General features: G+C 39.5%; 1 protein-coding gene across 1 annotated transcript in view; it reads right to left on the bottom strand.

Moving 5' to 3' along the window:
• tspan18b (tetraspanin 18b) overlaps positions 1-23,238 on the bottom strand; it is a 44,661-nt gene that overhangs the window by 3,060 nt on the left and 18,363 nt on the right. The window contains exons 2-5 of the mRNA XM_024282635.2: positions 15,431-15,516; positions 4,376-4,471; positions 2,126-2,320; positions 1,777-1,851 (exon numbers count right to left, since the gene is read on the bottom strand). Of these exons, the coding sequence (XP_024138403.1) occupies positions 1,777-1,851; positions 2,126-2,320; positions 4,376-4,471; positions 15,431-15,433 (369 nt within the window). The 5' untranslated portion in view covers positions 15,434-15,516. The remainder of the gene's footprint in view (positions 1-1,776; positions 1,852-2,125; positions 2,321-4,375; positions 4,472-15,430; positions 15,517-23,238) is intronic.

The raw sequence follows: 23,238 nt of genomic DNA, 5'->3' as shown, positions 1-23,238 counted from the left end.
TAAATGTGATGGTTTTGGGTTTTTTTTACATTCGGCACCATGGTAGTTCCTTTTAGCTTACTTGTTTTGTTGTTGTTAGCCTGTTTTATAAGTACGTGGAATTCTTTTAACCTGCTACTCCCCTTTTGGACCATTTTTCTCCACGTCTGAGTGTGAAGAGGCCAGCAGGTGCATCGATTACACCAGTGGTGTGCAAACTTCTTGGCTCGTGAGCTACAAAGGGTTCTAAAATTAGATAGAAGGGTCGGACCAGGAGCAAATGTGTGGCGTGTTTCGGTAATCCACCTCATGAGAGAAAGAAATAACAAGGAATCTGGACCAAAACATGTTTTAATTTTGATTTAATTTTAGAAAAAATAATTCAAAAAACATGATCTCCATGTTGTTTAAAGCGAAAGCATTTTTTATTTTTGCCACCCTTTTCCGAGTTTGAACACCTGCCCCTCTAAAATTCTGTGCACGTTCCTGACTGTGGTCATGTGTGTGTAACCCAGTACCACCAAGGCAAACTGAAACACCTGGCACATGCTTTTATTATGGCGGGCCCCACCACCATTTAAGTTCCAGGTTGTTGGGTGCACTTCCTGCTGTGATTTGAATGATGGAAAATTGACCGTCTGACTTGGAACAGCCAACTTTGTGAAATAAACAACATATCTTTGAATGCTGCATGAATGCAGAATAACTTTCTGAACCTTAACTAAGGTCAATTTATTTCAAGAGCGCCACCTATGAGGACCCACTAGAATTGCAGGGAAAATAAAACACTAAACAATGATTTTCAATACAATTTATTCCATTTTGGAGGGCCAGATGAAATCGTTTAGTGGGCTGCTTATGGTCAGCAGGCTGTAGTTTTCCCACCCCTGGATTATCAGCTGTTGTTGTTGCTTGGCAACAACAAAATGCCGCCGGAGAGGCGACTGGACATACTGTAGCAGGAGAAGCTGAGGACACTGAGGTCCTTCAGAGTTTGCAGGACTCTTCAATCATTTTTTGCTGCATTTGCCCTCTTCTACGGAGTGGGATTTACTGACAGGAGCAGGAAGAGGATCAACAAACTGGTGCGGAGAACCGGGTTCTGTTCTGGGATGTCCCCTAGAGTCTATAACCATGGTGGGTGAGAGGAGGAGGTTACAGAAACTCAAATCTATTATGAAAAATCCTCTTCATGATCCTTTGCATGAGATCTGAGGAGGTCCATCAGTCAAAGACTTTAACATCTTGCTGCAGGAAGGAGCTCTTTTGCAGATCTTTTGACTCTACAACACCTCACGGACAATGGATGATGATTATTATAATTTTTAAGTGTATTTTTAGTGTTATTTATTATCTATCAGCTGTTTTCAATAGAGCTATGATAAAAAGGCAATTTTTCTTATGTTAGATCAAGAACGTTTTTTTCTATTTCCTTTGTTTTTGACGCCATAGTCTTTGATCATGAATAAAAAAAATCTTCCAGTTTAATTCAGAAAAACAGAAAATACCAACAACCCTCCAAGAATTCTGCCACTAAAAGCAACCTTGTGGAGGTAGAATGAATTAAAAACCCGCTGTTTGCTACTCTGCACTGGGTTTTGTGACTCAAGGCTGAATTTGCTGCTAAGTCTCCAAATAAATGAGTTGTTGGTGGAGTTGCATCAGCGGTAAACTGATTTTTGCCCTCAAGATATAAACATGCAGGGAGGCAAGGAGACTTAACTCTGTCATCAAACACAACCAAGGTAATGTCAACTGAATACTATTCTGATGAAAAGTGACAACAATCCAACTTACGTGCTCCCGAAAAATGAAGGCTAGGATGGCAGCGGCCAGCTCTGCTAAAAAGATGAGAAGGATGAGCATGAAGAACTGCAAAAACAGGAGAAGAGAAAGGCAAACGAGTGTTAGAGAAAAACCAACAGATGTGGGAGAAGCCACGAAAAGTACCACCAAGTTTCTGAGAACTGTTCTGCAACTGGACCCACTTCTCTCTATATAAAGCACGAGTACAACACAAGCACTTTATGCCCTTATGACTTTTAGTTTAAACTACAACAACCCCCAAGGAGAGAATAATCCACAGGTAAGGTCTACACGAGATCAATTGGTGACATATTCGTTTTAAATGTGTTAGCTGACTCACAAAAAGGAGCAGACATTTGTTTTCGCGGATGGCTCCACAGCAGCCCAGGAAGCCCAGAAGAAAGAGCATGCCTCCCATTCCCAGAATGACGTAGACGCCGGTGAACAGCAACGGGTTGGCTGCTACTATTTCCCTGAACCCTGTGGGGTCCACCAGCACCCACACTCCCACTCCGAGAAGGAAGGAGCCCCCCAGCTGATGGAAGACAGAAAGAAAAAGAGTTTATTGTGCAAAATAGAAAACAATTGTTTCATATTTTTACAGAGAAATAATACTGAATGATCCTAATCAAACCTTTTTAACATATAGATTTAAATTTATGTCTATCTGCATATAATTAGAGAAAGATAATTTTGTATTTAGATATCAACTTAAACCAAAGAAACTATGTAAGGAACCAGGAATGTAACACCCACCTACCCCCCCTGTACCAGCAAAGCCTTCAATAACGGTCAAAAATCTGTACAACGGACATCATCACGCACAGACTCTAACTGTTATTAGCCCCAAGTTTGAAAAAAAAAAAATCAATTAAAAAATGTTTGTTTATTGTAAACTCTACGTGTAAACCCTCTGAATGTACAGTTAATTTTCTCTGAACCACTAGGAAGTTAAGGGACATTAATCACCATCTAGTGTAAGGTTTATGAAAGCTTTTGAAGTGAGGGGTCAGCTATAACAAATCTTGTAATGAAATAGAATAGAAATAGAAAAAGAAATAAGAATAGAATAAAAATTGGAATAGAAATGGGATTAGGAATGGAAATATGAATAGAAATAGAAATAAGAATAGAAATAGAAATTGTAATATGAATATCATGGAAATAGGAATAGAAACAGAAATATGAATAGAGATATGAATATAAATAGAAACTGGAATAGGTATAGGAATGGGAATAAAAATGGGAATGTGAATGTAAATTCAAATCGCAATAGAAATAGAAGCATGAATAGAAATATGAATAAAAATAGGAATAGAACTATGAATATACATAGAAATTGGAATAGAAATAGGAATATGAATAGAATAGAACACAACACAACAGAGTTTAATAGTAGACTTGAGGTCTAAATGTCATTAAATATGAGGGTGTCTGTACCAGTCTCTCCAAATTTGGGACGGGTAATGAAGAGTGATGTTGGTGAAGGTTAGAATGATTTTATTCTCTGAAGCGTTAAGATGTTGTGTAAAACCATAAATAAGATTTCTCAAAAGAGCTTCTCAAAGCAAACGGACAAGGTTCCAAAGTTCCACCAAAAACAGTAAGTAAGACAGTAAAGTAAGCAAAAACGTTTCAGGTCAGGGTAAAGACATGACATGGTGATTCCTGACACTTTTTCACAAACTTTTTATCAAGAACCTGAAACAGAACTCCTGTGATCAAATGATTTAAATATCCAAATGTCTGATTGGGTGGACGGGTTTGATGTTGGAGCCAAAACGCTGTTCTCAGGGTGTGGGTGGAAATTTCTACCCTGTTTGATGACTCCTCTCCCATCCTCCCTTCTCAGCACATCCCAATCTACCTCCAAGATTAAGAACATTTTAAAGCAGGAGGACATCCTGGCTCCCAATATTTAAAGAAAAAAAAGGAGAAGTGGTCCTCTCCCCCTGCTGCGATGGTGAATAATTTGAGCTGTATCTCAGCTGGGAAAAGATAAGGTGTGCGGAAAAGCAGCAGCTGTTAAGGCTGCTTTGAAGTTTAAAAGTGGCTTTGACTTGCAGCACAGGCTAAAATGACACAAACGGGGAAGAAAAAAAAAAATAAAATAAAATAAAAAAAAACGGCTGTGAAGAAGCAGCGCCATAAGTCAAGTTCACTCGTTCCTCCACCGATTGCGTTATCGGCCCAGCCTTGACTAACCACATCGGAGTGGAGTCTCTAACCGGTTTGGTTGCATCTAATAAAACTAGAAAAGAGACAAACCTTCTTATTCCAACCCCCCCACCTCGGTGGGTTTAGACTAACAGGATTACCCTTGATTGTCTGATCAAGACTGATAAACTCAGGTGTCAGTCACAAACTCCATATGGCTCAGTGGGCCTCAGATGTGTGTCAGCACGCTAAAATATAATCAAAAGACAATTTGATAGAATCAAGATTGCTGGGTCTAATGAAATGCAAATGTGGCTCCATTAGTCAGACGGACAGGGAGCGGGCAGACGCCCGTCCTAAATCATTTGACTGACACTAACTGCAGAAGTAGCCAGATTGAGCGTCTGTGAGAAAAGGGGGGAAAGGTACTTACAAAGATGAGGAAATTAAAGACAAACATGAGGTACTTGATGCAACTGAGACAGTCGCCCTCCATAGTTGTGCCTCGAGCTGAAGCCTCTCCCTGCCCCTGAAAGAAAGCAGAAAAAGACAATCCATGAATGCCCCTTAAACAATAGTGTTTTGCCCCTCTGCCTCCACCAAGGGGAGGATTTTTAAATGTTAAAAAAGATTTTTAAAAACCATCAAAACACAGCAGAGACTCCCGGTCAGCATACCCTGCAGTGCTTAAACGCAGTCCTTGTGTGACTCCAGAGGTTGTCCATGTCGGAGCATTTTACAGATGAGGCCTGACCGAGCTCCATTGTGCATTAACTAACGGGGGGACAGGCTTCCCTTTAGAGCCTTTTCTTCTCCTTAATGTAATGAGAGACAGGAGCCCTTTGCCTCCATCAGCCATCTGACATAAACACACTTTACTTGATGAAGGAACATCCTTAAAGCCCTCCCGGGGAAAAGGAACACCTGGACTCTATTGGGCGACAACAGTGATGTCTCAACATCCATGACCACACACACATGGCTGCTTTACTAAAACCTACAATTATAAATACATATGAATATGTTTCAAACTTCTTTAGCCGGAAGATGAGCTGTTGATATCCGTCAGCATAAACTGTGTTTTCACAGACATACAAGTCACCAACAGCAGCTGTTCCAGGAAGTGCTGTGCCAGGACAGATGCTGGACTCTGAACCGCCCGTCTGTGTCTTCTGCTACGATCCCAGAGGACGCAGAGTCCTTTTGATGCAACAGGAACTTCAGCCCAAAAAAAGAAGGAAGCCAAAATTCTTGATTTCCAAAAATAAACTCAGTTATGTGTTCACATTGGTTTGTGCCTTAGGATACAGGAACCACTTTTGAGTCCACAATAGTTCTGCCACGATTAGTCAATTAGTCACGACTATGTTGGCAATTAAAATAGTTGATCGTTGGCTAGGTAAGCTAAGCTAATATTAGTGCAAACAGAAAGCAAACTAGCTAAATGTTTTCTGTGCATCCCTGCAACTTCTACCCCATCAGAGCAAAATGTCTCTGCTGAAGGGAACATCAGCTCTCAAAGAGATCGTCTTTCTGCAAGACATGTCGAAATTTTAACTTTCCTGACTATGAGCAAGAGCATCATACAGTTTGGAGTGTAGGAAATACAGTTGTGAGCCCTCAGCACAAAATGCACTTTTGTTATGTTTGAGTCAGTGAGACTTAAACTTGATCTATTATGAAAAATAGTTTCTTTGTTTCAGATGCAAACTTCATTTGATTTAAGTCTTGTTATAATGCTAGAAACAAAGAAAAGAAGCTGCATACTTCAATACAGATTTAATAAACTATTAGCATATAGCTTAAACACTTCAAGTTTAAAGCTAATGATTAAGATGAGTGTTTTACATCCAGTTTATGCATGACCTGATTAGTCGACTAATAAAAAAAAATAATAATCGGTGATTAGTCGACTGTTGAAATGATCGTTTATGGCAGCACTATTCCACATGTCTTCTTAAAGACCCACTTTGATCATCATTTGAACTAGCTTAAAATAAATAAATATAAAAAACCTAAGTGGGTTTCTAGGTTTTTCTTTTTAAAAAGATGTACATGACTACATTGAATCAACATTTTCTCTTTAAAAACAAACATGTTTCTAAATCTACTTGAAATTAATTCCTATTTTTAACACTATTTGACAGGCGACTGCTGCAAATGCCCAATTTGAAAATACATTTTTTTGAACTATTTTCATTTAAATGTGTCTTCTTATAGAACTGAAGATGTTTTGTTTAGTAATTTGTTTTGTGCACAATATCTACAGCATTCCAGCTACAGTGCATGATGTGAGTGTGCCTATCAGAGACACCACTGAAGCAAATCTTTACCCTTCAGAGTCAGGAATGAGCCAATAGTTCCCCCCCTTAAGGGAGAAAGAGAAACTCTCAAAGGTATTATCTCCACATATGCTCCAAAAAACAGAATGGAAACAATTGTACAGCAGTTATAATTGCAGTCTCAGAGAAGCAAGAAAATTAATTATTTGGCAGAAATGAACTGGTGCTCTTTGCTTTGTACGACTCGATTATTAATTTGCTCTTGCGTGGCGGCAGTCAGGATTGAGGCAGGGTATCGGGCAGATAAAAAAAGTGATTTCTCAGAGGAACTGTAAATAGCTACAACTTTAAATTGAAAAAAAAAGAGTTAAAAATGCCTCTATTCCCTTCTTTTGTCTGCACTTTGCAGCACGTCCATCAAATGCGATCTCATAATCTCCGGGCAGTCTTTCCTGCTTAATATGCTGTCAGCGGACTCCTCTGGGTAATCTATCTGCTTTGGGGCAGCGCTGAAAGCTGGGTTACGATCAGAGCCGGGCTTGACTCCTGTCCATCCAAGAAGTAGCTTCTGCAGTCACTCAAATGTGGATCTAACTTAAACTTTCAACACAAAAGGAGCAGAAAATGTAAGCTTTTTACAGGAAAAGAGACAAACAAACTCCTTAAATTTTCTTTTTCACTCCAAGTTTATTACTTAAGAAGAAAGTTTTTTTTTATTTACTTTTTTCTGGTTGTGTAAGTTGGTGCAGAAAATGACATCAAGCAAGTCTCAATTTGGGAGTTCATTAACATTTAATGAGTGCTTTTCTTTAATTCACCTGCTGAGGTTTTATTATCTTTTTTTCTATTTTCCACTGACAGTCTGAAAAATTCAATTACAGGCTAAAATAATTCTTTGAAATCATTGTAATATACTGAGGTATTGATCACGTCTCTTGTGGTACTGTGAACGCTGCCTGAGATGAGTTTTAATTAACCTCACCCTTTCCTTAAACCCCTCTGAATAGTCTAATGAGGTCACAGTAGGTTTTAATTGAGATTAGCATACATTAAAGTCTCAGAGAAAAGCTCTAAAATGGGCGATTTCTCATCCTTTTAGCTCTCTATTGTCAATGTCGGGTTCCTAAGTGCAAACTGTGTTTAATCGAGCAGGGGGTGAAAGGGAGGAACGATGAGGAGGAGGAGAGTGAGGGAAGGGTCACCTGGAAAAACTCTCAGGGTATAGCTGGCTGCCTATAATCCCAAACAAAACGTCTGATTTCTTTTCCAGCTTCAGCCGTTTGCTCCATGCTTCCCATCTCAGGGTCAGACTAGCTGTCAGATGTGGAGCCAATTTTCTTTTATGCATTAAAATTCATTGCTTAAGAGTGAAATGGGTTATACTGCACTTGCCAAGCCGGGCTCCAAATAACAAGCCAGCGGTGCAAAGCGGCAGTGCATAAATCAAGCCGAGACAGAAACCCAGGAGAAAGTGCAGAGTAAACAAACCGCTCTTTCCCATGACTCCCACAGGATCTCAGGTCCTCATCGATCACGGCCGGGGCCGAGCGGATCAAACCACCGAGTCTCTGCAAGCATTCTGCAGGTCAGGCGAGGCAGGGACTCATAAGAGCTGCAGCCGTGCATTAACCGGACAGCGTCGGTCCGTTCTACCACAGGCTTGATTTGAAATGTGACCAAGGTCTAATAGCAACAAGTTGAGATAGGTTTTCTGCTGGACTGGAAAAAGTTCAGCATTTAATCAAAAATAAGAGCAGACAGTAACAGTATAATGATGTAACCGTAGAGGAGTTTTCTGGCAGTACTCACTAAGTACACTATATAATGTATTCACCATTTTGTTGAGCTGTCCGAATCTAAAATTAAAAAATCCAGCATCCTAGAAATTTCCCAGAAGTCTCAGAGTGCATCAATGCTCACAAGATTGGCGAATAAAGACCACAATGCATTATGTTAGAAGGATTTTTCATGTGAAAAAAGGCATTGTTTATAAAGCATACAAGTTTGTATCTTCATTGTAAAGCCGATTACTTTGTAAAGGATTTATTTGGTTTTTACTTTATCTTTCCATCTTACACGATTCTATACGCAACTCGATACATGGTCCACAAACTGATACATAAAGAATGTAACTGTTTGGCGATACGATACAGTCCGATTCTTTTACCAAAAATGCTAAAATCTAGATATTTCTCATTCATATGGTATTTAATATGGAAATAATAATGAATGGTATTTAAAAAATGTATTCAGATATAGACTTGGAAGAAGCAAGCTTATGATTGGACGTCTTTTTGTTTGAATCACATAGACAAATGACAAAGACTTTAGAAAAAAACTAAAAGAGAAACAGCAGTTTGCCAGAAATTGATTATTTACTTCTTGATTGATTTTATCTTTTAACCATTACAATCTTGTTCATATCTGTGGTTTTCAAACGATACTGCAGTGGCTTCATCAATTTTCAATGTGTCTATTTTTTAAATCCTTAGCAGATACTGCTGTTACTCCCACTGCCCGACAGGTCTGTTGGTACATATCTAATATCTTTAATATCCCTAGTTTTTACGTCAGGAAATCTGTGTATTTACTCTTTAAAAAAAAGTAGCCAGGGCACTACAATCCCAATATTACTTTGTTTTTTAGTATTTAGGAAGTAGTGAGGGAATTTAGACAAAGCCAAAACAGGCCTCTGGGAAAAAATTACTTCAAATATGCATATAAATTTGCCAGTATCCAAGGAAAATTGTCTTATCAATAATTCTTATTTTTAGAAAAAAATCTAGTCACAAATACAGGTTTTCTAAGATTACTTCAATAATGAAAAACTTTCATGATAATTTTTTTTATTGCACAACAGAACCGTTTTCTTGAAACGAGGGACTTTTTATTTTAAGTTTCCTAAAATTGTGCTTTTGCAGGGATGAAATTGTCATGCTACATTCACATTTGGCATGTAGCGCATGTCCATCGCCTACAGATGGAAGAGGCTTGGTGAGACATGTCAAAGCGTTGTAAAGCTCACAAATCTTGTCCGAGCTTTTTCTTTAACAGCTCCATTCCAATACACGAAAGACTTGATTTAATATGATTTGCAATTATTTATTTCGCCTTCACGATCAATTTAAACACGGTTGGCACTTACATGAATTAAAGGGAAAGTCACACAAAGTCTGAGTGGTCAAAGTTTAACCTGGTTTAGCTTTTAACATGCGTTCAATTGATGCATTTTGTACGAAGAGCCTGAAAACAGTTGTAAAAACTTGTGGCTGTGTGTGAACCGGACAGTTTTAAACCCAGAAGCCCGAAACGCACATTTAAACACGTTTACGTAACATAATGTAACATATTTTCTTTAAGCGGTCACTAATTACTTTGGAATACAAAATGTGAGCCTTTTTTACAAAGCATATCAAGGAAGGTGGTCCAGATAAGGATTCCAAGTCTTGTAGAAAATGTCAGAATTACCCTTTATCAGGTCACTGAGGCGCTCCACTGGAAAAACTTTAAAGGTCTCTCTGTAGCATTGTGTAATGGACAAAGGTTGGAATTTTATCCATTGCAGAGGTACTCATCTTCCAACCAGGTGTAAACGTTTGTGGCACTAATATTATTTGATCAAGTGATAAAGTATATAATTCATGACCGACACCACACAGCCCTCAGGCTTTGTTGTTCACTCTTAGCGACGGCCCTTTTAGCTCGTAGAGCTCAAACCATTGGGCTTGATAGTAGGTCGATATTAATTGATCTCAAATTAACACCATAATATGAAGAGGTGGTCTGTAATGGGCACAAACCCAGACGACCTACATTCTCCTCAGTGTGAGAGTGAGGAAATCTAAAATGCTGAGGCAAGCTTTTTCTCCTTCCATTCTTAAGTCAGAGAAACAAGAGTTGTGTTTGGTCTACATTCTGCACTATCAACCTCTATCGTCGAAAAGGCAGAAAATAAAGGGATCTAAACTAGCAACCTTCTTCATACAAACAGTGCAGAGTGTTGCAGTTCCTTTTGAGAACATCACTTTCAGCACGATTAATGAGGTGACTCCATATTCTCCAGATCCGCTGGCCATTGTCCTGCACAAATGGATCACAATGACAGGGACACTTTATCTCCTTCTCCCCAAATTGTCACCACCCCCACTACCCACATGAACAGCCAATTGACTTAATATAAGCATGAGCCCGCATTAAAAACTAACCATTAATAAAAAGAATTACGACCCTCTTGAGAAAGCATAGGCTCCAAACTTGACCCTCTAAAAACGTTGTTGACCCTCTAAATGATCACCTGTAATTGAACCTCAGGGACAGTGCGATTGTCCCCGTCTCCCCGAGGTAGCGGCAGCAGGTGCGTGACACTGTGGCGCTCTGTGTGCATGCGTTAATACCCTCTGACAACGATACGGACGGGACCACACATGCCATATCACCCTTCATCTCAATTAAAAGCTCATTTTCATAATTCTCGACGACTTCCTAAAGCAGCCACGGCGAGCAAACTCCCCAAAATCCTCTGGCAATGAACACGTTCCCCTTGAGGTTTCTTAATGAATTTTCAATTAAGGGGGAATGAGCCCTTGGCTGTGCTGTCACCCCCAAGGAGCTTCGAAGCATGCAGAATGTAAAGCAGCTATGCACGCTTGCAGACGCAGAGAATAACATAAAGAGCTGAAAAGAGAAAGTGTGTAAAAATAGCTCAGAATAGAGTTCCTGTTGTGTTCATACATCAGCGGTGAAAGCTTTTAAACATCCATGCACTTTATAAAGAGCGGACAGTCTGACATGAAACGACAAAATCATTTATAACCTTTGGTGATATATCCAGAGAAGTTCCACTCTTCGTCTGTGAGTGGCGCTTTCCCAACTGACTCTTTTTAGAGTGATATGTGGATCCCACAGGGCAAAAGTCCAGTGACCAAGCAGCTGACACACTCCTGAACAACAGGCTGATTAACTAGAAGAGAGGAACAAATGTGCGGCCTGACTCTGCCTGACCATGTGTTGTCAACATCACTGCAAGCAACATTCCTGACATCCCAACTGGGCAAACGTCCAGCTGTTACTCCACTACCACCAGTTGTTCAGGATCCTGCAGTAAAATCAATTCTCCAGGAGCGTCTTAAATTGCAAAAGCTGTTAAAGAAAGCCACAGATACCTCACTGATATTTTATCTTCAGCGCAGGACTGAGACAAGATTAGCAGACTTAAACCGCAGCCAATGTGTGCGCGACCCTCAAGCGCTCGCACCCAGACATTCAATAATGGTTTCAGCACCTTCATCCATCTGAGCGAAGATACAAACTGGCTGCATGGGAACGGATCAATGCCAGACCCAGGGGCACGGTCACTGATTCATTGATCCCCTGGTGTTCCAGCTCTTAGTCCGCTGGTCGTCTGATAGTGAAGGCATGTGATAGCAGCCCACAATGAACACATAAACACTGCTGCTTGTTAGGGGGCAGAGACGACCTTTCCCACGTCGGGTTTTAGAGGTTAACACTCCGCCTTTAGGGCTTTCCACAGAAGTGAGCTGGAGCTCAATTAAAAACAGAAATGATTTATAACGACAATGGCGACGAGGGAAATTATTCTGCTTTTTTGTCTTATTCCTCTTTTAGTTCATTCTTCCGTGAATTTCTCTAACATCCCACTTCTTTTAATGAAGCCGACCCATCTCTTTATTTAATAAAATGTTCTGCTAATGGAACTGATGTGCTTTTTTAAAAAATATATTTTTTAACAGAAACCATTAAAACAATAGGGTCAAGTTTGTTTATAAATAAAAACGTTTAATATATGTTTTTGGCTTATACTATACAGAAATGCCACAAAATGAACAGATAAATAATTGATAAATTAATAACAAAAGGGAAATTCACCTAAAATCCCACTTCAATCATTGTTTTTATCAATTTTAAAAGCGTTCCCAGAGGTCTTTTCAATATGATTATGCAGTTTATAGCCAAAAAAAAAAAAAAACTGTTGTTTTTATTTAGTTTCTACAGAGTAACAGTACCTCATCAGAAATTCATCTCTAATTTGTGGGCAGAACACAAATTTTTGCCTCTTGACCAGGACTCCCTTGAAACAGAGATCAATATATCTCAATAGGATTTTTTTTCCTAGTTAAATAATGGTTGAATAAAATAAATAAATAAAACAGTTGGTGTGGAGTGAGCCTGCCCTCATTTCCCATCATCCATACTGTCCCTCACACTGACAGCCCCTTACAACCCCAACATCCCAATGCAACAACAATATTGGAACGATCCAGGTATACAGCTATGAGCCAGATGACAGGTTGGACGAGGAAAATGAAGACGTTAATGGATCTAGTCGTCTACAAGTGGGTGCATCTGAATGGAGAGGGACAGGAAGTTTGTGGAATGCCAATTGTAGCACCTACATTACAGTTTTTAAAACTCAGAAATGCTATTTTAAGCTTAATTTTCTTTATATATATGTCCCCCATAATGAGAAAAATGCCACAAAAACATGTTAAAAACACAATTTTCATTTGGTATTTTTATGTATTTTTTTGTTTTGTATGCCTTCAGTTTGCCTCTTTTTCCTGTGCTATAAAAAGGTTGCAGGTCTTAATGGCAACCCAGATAGGGTGTGAGTGTCCTTTGTCTGCAGAGGGGTGTATGCCATCTCTACTTGTTCCTGTTGGAAAACAAAGGAGAACTCTACGACAGGGGCCAGTTCGGCCAGCCATTTGTCAAATGAGAAATCTCCCTCACTCTGACACAAAGCCATATGTTACTGTGAACACAGCCAGCTCCCCTGTGCAGGAAGTCTAAAAGCTTTCTGCACAGGGGGACTGGCTTACTAGCACTTTGCGCACAGTGGTGGCATCCTATCTGTGCTAAACAGAGGCCCCTTTCTTATTGATGTGTGTTCTCATAAAGCAAACAGCAGCATGGACATGAATGAAATGATCATCAAGTTCAAACTCTTTCCCTCAGGATCAATAAAGGTGAGGAATCTAGTTCAGATAATGAAAACAGGGATAAAATATGAAAAAAATGTGAAAGACAAAATGTGAAGTGTTCTAAACTCAATAAATTATGTTGCAGTTTTCTTGATCTTTTTTAAAGGCAGTGCTGTTACTTGAGCAACTTCAGTGCAGAGACAGTAAAGGAAAGGGACTGCGATGGACTAGCGTCCTGTCAAGGGTGTAGCCTGCCTTTGCTCAACAGTAGGATAGGCTCCAGCAGCCCCATGACCCCAAATGGGATTAACCAGGTTTGGAAGATGGATGGATAGATTGTGTAGAAAGGAAACACATCATTTCCTGTCTGAAAAACCAAGCCTATGCTTAATTTAACTGATGGCAGAAGATAATTCAGTTACTAAAAAAGTCTATAGAGCAGGAGAAAATACTACAGACATACAAAAGACCTAAAAGCCATTTTGACAAGAGGAACTTCAACCCAACTAGAATGAGTGATGAGGTAGGACAAAGTAAGGGCAGCTTTGTTGAGTGGGTTCAACCACCTAATGTTAAAGAAAAAACTCACTATGTAAATGTGTGCATCAATTGACATGGACTCTGAGAAGAAGTTGTTCCTCTTTCACCTAATCTGCAGAGAAAAAAGCAGCTTACTGCCAAGGCCGGCTCTGAATTGGGGGAGTGAAAGGCGGAGCCTCAGAGATCGAGTCGTCTTACCTCCACAGAGGAATAGGAGTTTGCGATGATAACTCATATTTCATAATAAATGTTTTCTTCAGTAAGAAATTAATCATATGTATGGATATAGGTTACTCTGAAAGGGTTAGAATAGCAAGATACAGGTCCTTTAAAATCTGAGTCAATTTAAAATGTGGCTTCTTCTGAAACCAGCCTCCAGTGGTCATTTGATGAACTGCAAAATTTGGTGTTTCCAGGTTGGTTTCTAGTTTAAAAAATAGAATGTTAGCTCTTTAAAAATAATTTAAAAATAAAAAAAAAATTATTTTACCTCCACAATGAATAAAAAAAATGTGTTCTTGTCTTGCAAGTACAACATTCTGATAGCACCATCCAGTTTTATGGAAGAATGTAGTGTTGGTGAAACTTTAAGGTCAAGTACATCATTTTATGCTGATGCTGTTGTTTGCTGGTGGAACATATGACACTTTTATTTATGCTTATTTAAATAAAAAATATGCTTATAATGAGTTGGGTGAAAGTGAATGAAATCTATCAGTAAAAAAATATGTAATAAAAAATACTCATTTGTGTCATATCTTGTCTTGTATTTTTTTCGACCATCAATAAAGACCCACTCCAAAGTAAATTGGGTTTGTATGTTTTTGCAACATTTTTTGAATAATAAAAATAAAAAAATATATAAGATTAAAACTGTTTTTATGAGTATTGCTTTTTTCAAACTGTTGTGAATCATGAACTGACAACTAACTGTTGTTGGAAAAAGCTTATAATTGTTAGGTAAGCTCCTTGCTCTGTTCCACTCTGATCTATCCACTTACAGACAAATAAATCCATAAACGTCTTCATTTTCCTCATCTGAGCTGGAATTTGGTTTAAAGCCTTACAGCTCTGTAGCTCTGACATTGCTCGCCAATTTTGTTGCACCGCGGATGTTAGCTTGGGGTTGTGAGGGGCTATAAGCTAGCGAGAGAGTGTGTAAACAAGTGCATGATGGGAAATTTTTAAAAAGATCAAAAGATGATCAAAGTGGGATTTTGAAGGTCAAAACATAAAAACATTTTGAAGACTTGAATAACAAATATCTATATTTCTGGTTATGCTTACATGGCACGACTGATTCCAGCTGATGAGCCTGCCACTAAAACTTTGATTTAGCCTCTCAATCTGCACACGTCCCCACCTCAGCCATGCTGGGAATGCTAATATTACAGATACCACTGCCAATCAGAATCCAACAAAGACTGTTGCAAGTCTACAGTGCTGATTCAAGGAGGAAATCCAGTCCTCTGTGTCTCAGCTTCAGGACCGGCTTCAGGCATCCACTCTCTTTCCAGCAGCCGTCCTCCATCTGACAGCAACAATGGTTTGGTGTCAGAGCTGTCAGCTACCAACTGAAAAGAGTCTGTCAACAAGCGCTTTCTGCTGTGACCATCACTGAGTTAGTAACACACGGCTGCTTTAGAATTATTTCACACAGCCATATTGGAGATTAAATGTTTTAGTTTTATCATGCAGATTTGAAATGATAAAATGTTAATGTACCATGAGTGCCTGTTTGCTCGTCTTTGCTCAGGTGAAGGTGATGACTCGTCTTTTTCTCCCCTCTCCAGTTTTCATGGGCTGAAGAACTGAAAAAAAAAAACAGAAGAAAACACAGGTCAAAACTGAGCTAATGAGGTGAATAAACAGAGCGGCAGAGGCGAGCAGAGAGAAAAATGGCACACTTATCTTGGTGTGCGCGATTCATTTGAGCAGACTAAAGCGGGAGAGCTTGAAAACACAGAAATGAAATTCTAGGACACTTTAAATGACAGAGTTTGCATTTATTATGTATGAGGCGCTCGCTCCCAGCAGTGCACTAATCTAAGACTGCAGAAGTGTTTTATCTTTCAGAATATTTCACATCACAGTTATGAAGCAAAAATTAACAGGGATAGAAGAAAAAAAAACAACCAGTTAAGATCAGTGTTGTGGACAGATTACATGCATTTATGATATCAGCTTTAAGAATCTGGGTATTTTTCTTGGTTAATTGTCCCTACTTGAAAATCTAACACACTACAGTCTCCTCATACAGCTTCTAACTTGACCTTGTCGAGCATCAAACTCATGTATTATTCACTGAGGGTAGAAAACTCTGCTTTCTAACCATATGTTGCTGAATACAGTTGTCAATGTAAGAAATGTCTTCAACCAAGCATGTCTAATGAGCTTTAAACTTTTTTTCTGTCTCTAAACTGCTGTGCCACAACTGTCTTCCAGCTGAAAGCCACAATCTGGCAATGAGCGCCAATTAAAGCGCTGATCCTCCAGCCGCATGTGCAGGAACGGTTAGTGGGATGATTCTGACTGACAATACTTTGGAGGCAGTTTCAAAGCTCCGGCTCTGAAACCTACTGCCAGATGAAGACATGAACGGCATGCAGATCTCCCAACATTAGACGGCCCTTTTCACAGGCAGCGCATTGTCATTCCGACATGGAGTGGGGATGGAGAATCTCCCTGGAGCATTCTGGTTGATGGAACCAGCCGCACAATCCCGCCAACACACCGCGTTGCCAGCAGACATCAAATTCACCGAGACACAAAACGCGAACGACAGCGACGGCAACATGCGCCCCTCCATCCAGAGGACGCTGATTGTATCTGGAAAAGGCAATCAAAGCTTCAATGAGGAAAGAGGGACAAATGTGAGAATTGGGCAGGCGGGCTGAAAAGATGCACTGCCTAATCACAGAGTCAGTGACAGCAAGCCCATTCAGGGACTCCATAACATTAACTACACATGCACAGACAGCCAATGGATGCTTGAAAGAATCATTGACACAATATTCACCACATTGTTAAGCTAACATATCCCCAAGCGACACAGCACAGCATCTCTTTCCATGTTGTTTCACAGTATTGCAGCAGCCGATGATAAGTAAGTAATTGTCCTGATCATGGTCTGTAATGTACTGTGAGCCGCTGAGTGGTCAAATTTTCCCCTGAAGCCTGTTGCAGAGGTAGTCTCTTTTGAAGCCCTTTTTTTAGAGAGCTATTAGCTGGTGGAGAGCAACAGTGTTGAGGGTCTGCATTATTTTTGCCGTTTCCATGGAAACCCTTTCATGGAAAAGTGGAGCACCAATAGGATGCGGGAGCCTCATTGAATCGGTTATGGGGGTGCGAAAAAGAGATCAGCGCAGATGGCAGAGAAAGCACAACAATAGGGTGAACCCTCAAGAGGGACCAGAAAGGCCAGACCACCGAGGATCCAACAAAGCAGGGGACAACTCCACGCCAAAGAAAAGGTTCCATCCACGTCCTCTCAATGGCGTTTTGAATCTAAAGAACTCACGCTCGCCAATTTATCGTTGACATTTAAACTCAAAAGAGCTGAGCGCAATTTAAACACCCAGGTAGCCACTAATTGATCGTCCTTCACTGTTATTGCAGACTCTGACAATATTATTGCGTCACTGACATCCATGTCGTCTGTAAGACTGAGGCATAAAGACGTCCTCGGAAGTTAGGCCTTTACTAGGAGTTCAAAAATGATAGCAATTGTGGTGAAACAGTTACGGGTAACTTTGGAAAAAATGACTACAAGTTAATGTGAAGTGGACCCTTGCTACATTGCAGTTCATCGTCTACTCTACAGTCTAATTGGCTGTAGACAATAGTCAAATCAATCTCCTTCTTGTCTCCCAGAATGAATTCAGCTTGCCAAATGTACCTCTGATCACTTGCAGATTTTCTTTTCTTTCTATAAAACTGATTTTTTTTTCTATGACAGTTAGAACTTTGCTTCAAGTAAAAAGATAAGTGTGAAAATGTAAGTTATATCTATGAAAAGTTAATAAAGTGTGAGAAATGTTTACATCCATAAAACATCTAGAATCCGACTTTGTGGATTTTTTTTTTTATGATAACTTCTTCGATAAAGGAGCTAACACTGTATTCATTTTTATTGTGAGACTTTAATGGCTCATGCATTTTAAAATCATGATTATGTTGTTTTTAGCAAAATTTAAAATCCTGTATTGGTTTCTAGGACATATTTTTTGCAGGATCTTAATAGGAATTTACCTCCAAGTTCTGGGTGAGACCGTTGGTGCTGAGTAAGCTTCCCCCCATTTCCCATCATCCCTTTGTTTTCACTCTGTCCTGCTAGCTTATGGCCCTGCACAACCAATATACGTCCTACATTACATGTAAAAAAAAAATTAACAGCATTTTTTGTCTGTTCCTGATTTGCAATGATTTGACGTAAAAAAAATACTCAGAAATGCAATTTAAACTTTTTTATTATTATTTTTATGTCATCCATAATAAAAAAAAATGCTACAAGAAGATGTTTAAAACTATTTCTATCAGAGTGGGTCTTTAAAGGTGTTATGCTGTTCTACTACACAAAAATGAGAGTTAAAACAAACGACTTTCTGAACATTTTCCCTAAATGATTACCGTCTTCAGAGATTGCAAGAATTCTGAATATAGCTGTTAACTTGCTACATTTTTTTTTTTATCAATCCATCAGTCTTTTGACCAACAACCTTTCAATTTAAATTTCAGATACTAGGAAAGAAAAAAGTAAAACTGCTCTGAAAGGAGCTGGTGCATTCACTTAAAAGTGCCCAGCACCCAGAGTGGAAATGTTCAAAAAGTTTATCAGTTATAGACAGATGGTTCATCAAATTAACTGGCATGGGTTTTTAAAGGAACTTGCCATGTTCCGAGCAGAACCCACAAAGGTGTTTTTAAGCTGGATCTGTGTAATGAACCATCTGGTGCACCAGGTTAACAATGAACCACCCGCCAGGACACAAGACACTTAAATGTTACAGAAGCTCACCATGACAAACAACAATGATCTCTGCAGTGGGTCACACAATGTAAAAAAAAAAGCATTGTCTTCTTTATTTGTGTATCTAATGAACAGTCTTGAAAAAGGGGTAAAAACACGTGTTTTTGTGTCTCACTAACCCGCAAAAATGTGCATTTATTGTGTTTGTAAGAACGTGCCTCTTTTGAACAAACCCAAAATCATTTGCACAACAGTAATAATTTGAGTTTCCTTGTGAGCTCCTCAAGACACCTCATCCTGCTGATGAGGCAGGAAGAATGGACCAAAATGTCAAAGGTCCAAGAACAGCAGGTAGTTTGGTCACTTCCTGCAGGGACAGGAAGTGGGGAGGAAACAAAGCAGGAAGCAACAGACTTCCCAACTGACCCTGACATTTATTGTCACTGAAGCTGCGGTCTTGGTTTCCACAGAAAATGACAATAATAATTATGTTTAATGGCACAAATTTGACTTGTTGATTTATTTAACACTATAACTGAGCTGATTCATGCACCACCAAACTTTGAGCCGACTTCCCAGGCCCGTGAGGTCTGCCCTGTGTCTCTGAAGAGCTGGGGGTTGGGGGGCATCCCAATACTTCTTTGAAGTTATAGGATTAAAGAGGAAAGACCTGTCCAACGGGGATGATGGGCTAAGTTCGGGAGAGGAGGAGGAGGATCAGTGCGAGGGACAGGAAGAGCTGTGAATACTGAGTGCTCATGACCCATGGGACACAATTAAGAGCGAGCCTTTGGAGCGAGGGTTACGAAAACACAGCAAGGATACCAGCAGCACAGCCTTCCCAGGCCAAGGTAAGAGTTCATTACTAGACACACAGAGGAGCCAGTTAAACCCCAGTTTGCTCACGATTCCTCCACCCACAGGCCCTGCAAGCTGTGGAGCAGCCACATGATAACCATTTCCAGCCTAGTTAAACCCTGACGCGAGCGTGGTTGGAGAATGTTGCAGCACCGCGCTCAGGAAGCTGCGACCGGGACGAGGATCCGGGATGTCTGCACAAGGGGGAACTTTGCAAAGTCTTCGCCTTAGGATGTTTTCCTCTGTCAGGCAGTTGGGGTGAATTAAAGACAACAAATTTGCAGTCATCTTAAATTAGCAAACTGACAGGAGAGATCGACAATTTAAAAGAGATCCCTGAAAGGATAAACTTATGACAGACGGATAATGCTTTATGTATTATATTGCAATCAGAATGCAATCTTAACATTAGGAAAAATAAGTCAATTTCACCAGAAAAATACGTTTTCGTTTGTTAAATGCAAAAACTACCAGTTTACGGTCATAAACAATGAGTTTGTAGATATTTTTGTGTGTTGCTGCACATAAATATAACGCATGAGAACATGTAATAGTTTAAATAAGACGTTAAGGTCACTGCTGTTGAGTAAGTCAAACCGACCACTGAAACATTCCTCAAAAACACACCTGGAAACCATTTTAACCCCTAATTGAAATACCTGAAAATAGCATATAATTGAAGGATTTCCGATAAACTTAAATGAATTAAATTCTGCCTCAAGAAACAATTTAGCAGTAAGTTCTACTAAAAATGCCAAGCACAAACAATTATCTTTAGCCTGGAACTTCTGTCTGAAATTGCCCTTAATGTGCCCCCTTTTTTAACCTTTCTATCAGGTTAAAAATTATGAAAATGCTTAGTGCCAAGCGTTGCGGTGCAGAAGGCACGAGAAGTGGAAACAGACAGTTTGAGCAATGCTACCACATGCAAGTTATTTCTTTGTAATTAAATCCAGTGAAAGGTCTGACGTTTGGCCTCCATCACAAGCACGATTCTTTCTGAAGCGTTCAACAAGATGCACTATAGCAAAATACTAGCTTTGCTGACATGCATTTGGTACTTTGTGTGCACATAGTAGTTCTGATGAAAAAAAAACACTAATAGCAATCATTTAAAAGTAAAAACAGGAAAACTTAGGCAAAAAAAATTCAAAAGTGGCTGAAAATCATCTTATGATTACAGTAATAGCCCAGCCCAAGCCTCATGACTTGTTCCAGAAGGCATGTTTTTCTCCGCATCGCTTGCAGTAAAGACACATCCAGTCATGCCACCTCCTGTACTCCAGAATCATTGTGGAATTCCACGCTCATGCAGAGGATCCACGGCTGGCAGCTGCTTTTTTTGCAGGTATTTTTCAACTTGTTGTTTACAGCTTTGTTGAATAAAGGTAAAACTGCGGCGTGCAGGCGAGAAGAAGAGCATGCACATGTTTGTGCTTGTTAACACCGGAGCGTGTGGGCCTCATTACTAAACAAATAATGAAACAAACACAGAGGAAGACAGCAGAATATCAACTCAGTTTATATCCACTCTGCTTTTATTAGAAGGAACAGTATTACAGAAAGTAAAAACACTGAGATTCAAATAACACACTGTAAAAAGTGAAACAATGGATCAATTGACAAAGTTCTGTAATTTGTTACATTTGATGTTTTTTTTTATTCAAATTAAGCATTTGAGTTGATAGTTTACTCAGCTTAAAAATGAATTTGATAAAAACTAATATTTGGAAATGTAACAAACTACAAAACTTTTGTCAATTGATCCGATGTTTCAACTTTTACAGTACATGTTTAGACTAAAATAATGTTTTTACTCCCAGTAAATCTCACATTAAGTCGTAAAGATTAACAATATTCATCAATTACAAAGGTAAGCAAAACAGATCTAAATATCTTGTTTCACTATTAGAAATATTTACAGATTTATAACACTTAAATTGTATACAAGTCAAAAAACTTTTCCAATAAAAAATCATGGTCTTGTGTCATTTTATTGATGATATAGGACATATATAAGGAATATTTCTGAGTATTTCTTTATTTAAATAATTATAAATCAGGAAAAAAATACTGTTTGAAAAATAACTTGTTACTTCCTGCTCTACTCCATTCTGGTGTATCTACTTGTAGACGATTAAAATCATGTACATCTTCGTTTTCCTCAAAATATGATCAAAATATGATTAGAGTGAGACTTTAAACAAGCTCTAATTTGACCAAAAAAACAATAATTGGCCAGTGGGAAACAATAATTTGTTGCTAAAACTGTTTCAGACTTTTGCATACATCTTGTATTTCTCACAAAAATGGCCGATAGATGTTATTTCAAACTGGTGCAAAGAATTATCCTGGTGAGAGAGCTGGATTACCAGGGGATTGGCAAAACCACAATACACAAGAATCATCGACAAGTTTGCCAAACTGTCCATGTGAGGCCAAAGCATAGAAGTTTGGACCAATCAGAGCCCAGCATTGGTGGCTTTGTGCAGATCAGTCATCAGTGACGCCTCCTGCTCACTGATGACCTCTGCTTCCATCTCTGCTGATGTCCCAAATCCTTCAGGCAAAGAAACGCTTTGGGTTTTTGGATCGTGAATTCATCAGTTCCAAAACAGACATCAACCGTTTTCCTTTTCTGTTGTACTCAATCCCTTTGAGAAGGACAGGTTCTGGCAAGCAGGCTCCACCCTGACAGCACCTGTGACCCATTACCAATCACAGAAAGGGCCTCACTCATGCCTGCCCGGCCCGCCAACACCAGATTGTTGCACCGCTCTGCTAGAGAGCAGATGGTCAGCCGAGTGTCACAAGCACGGCCTTTTTGTTGTGAGCAGGAACCCGTCGAGCTTCGATTTCAGTCCCTCAAAGCCTTAAACCACCAAACAAACTCTGCTTTCAGTTGTTCGTTGGACTGTGTTTGAACTAAGACAAAAGTGTGACAAAAAATTTGACTGTAGCGTTTCGTTTAAAGTAAAAAACACTGAACATTGTCGGAAAAGAAAGAAGTGGGGTCTGTATTTGGTTAAATAACTGATCCCTGCAGGCTTCATCATATGTAAAGAGTTTACAGAGTCATCGCTTTTCATTTAGATGTTTTCAAGAGAAATCAGGACAAAGGAAACATTATGCTTAAAGCAGAAGCTCTATCGTCTTATGATTCTGTTTTTCAATGCGGTCTTCATTACCAGGAGAAAAACCAGCATCAGGATGGAACATTCCGTCATATAGTGAGACATCTGTCTTTGTGGATTTGCAGGGAGCTGCATGGGGATGGGCGTCCCACTGGGTTACTAGAGCCAGAAGCTTTGCATCTGGGTCGTTTCCTCAATGCACAGATTCCACACCGGGACCTGCCTATAAAGCTGCACACATGCCGAAGAAACCAGAACAAACCATCTTTATATGGCGAGCAGGTAATAGGGTGTTATACAGAATCGCAAAAAGAGGGAAAAAGTAAAAGTAACTCTAGATTTCTGTCTCTCACACTGTCAAACATGCCTCCACTAATGGGCAAGCAGCTCTAAAATGTGTTTCAGGAGGAGAGGAGCAGAAAATTGTTTTATCACTTGTGTGGATTGTTCTGCTCCTGAGGCAAAAAGAGTGAAACCAACTCCCTACTTAAAAATCTATGATGCTTTCCTCGTGGATAGATTCCATACTTCCTGTAAGTCTTAAGGGAAAAGGCACTAAATTGTTAAAAAAA

Source organism: Oryzias melastigma, linkage group LG6 (genome assembly GCF_002922805.2).
Source record: "Oryzias melastigma strain HK-1 linkage group LG6, ASM292280v2, whole genome shotgun sequence".
Taxonomy (NCBI): domain Eukaryota; kingdom Metazoa; phylum Chordata; class Actinopteri; order Beloniformes; family Adrianichthyidae; genus Oryzias; species Oryzias melastigma.
This window is presented reverse-complemented; position numbering and strand designations above follow the sequence as displayed.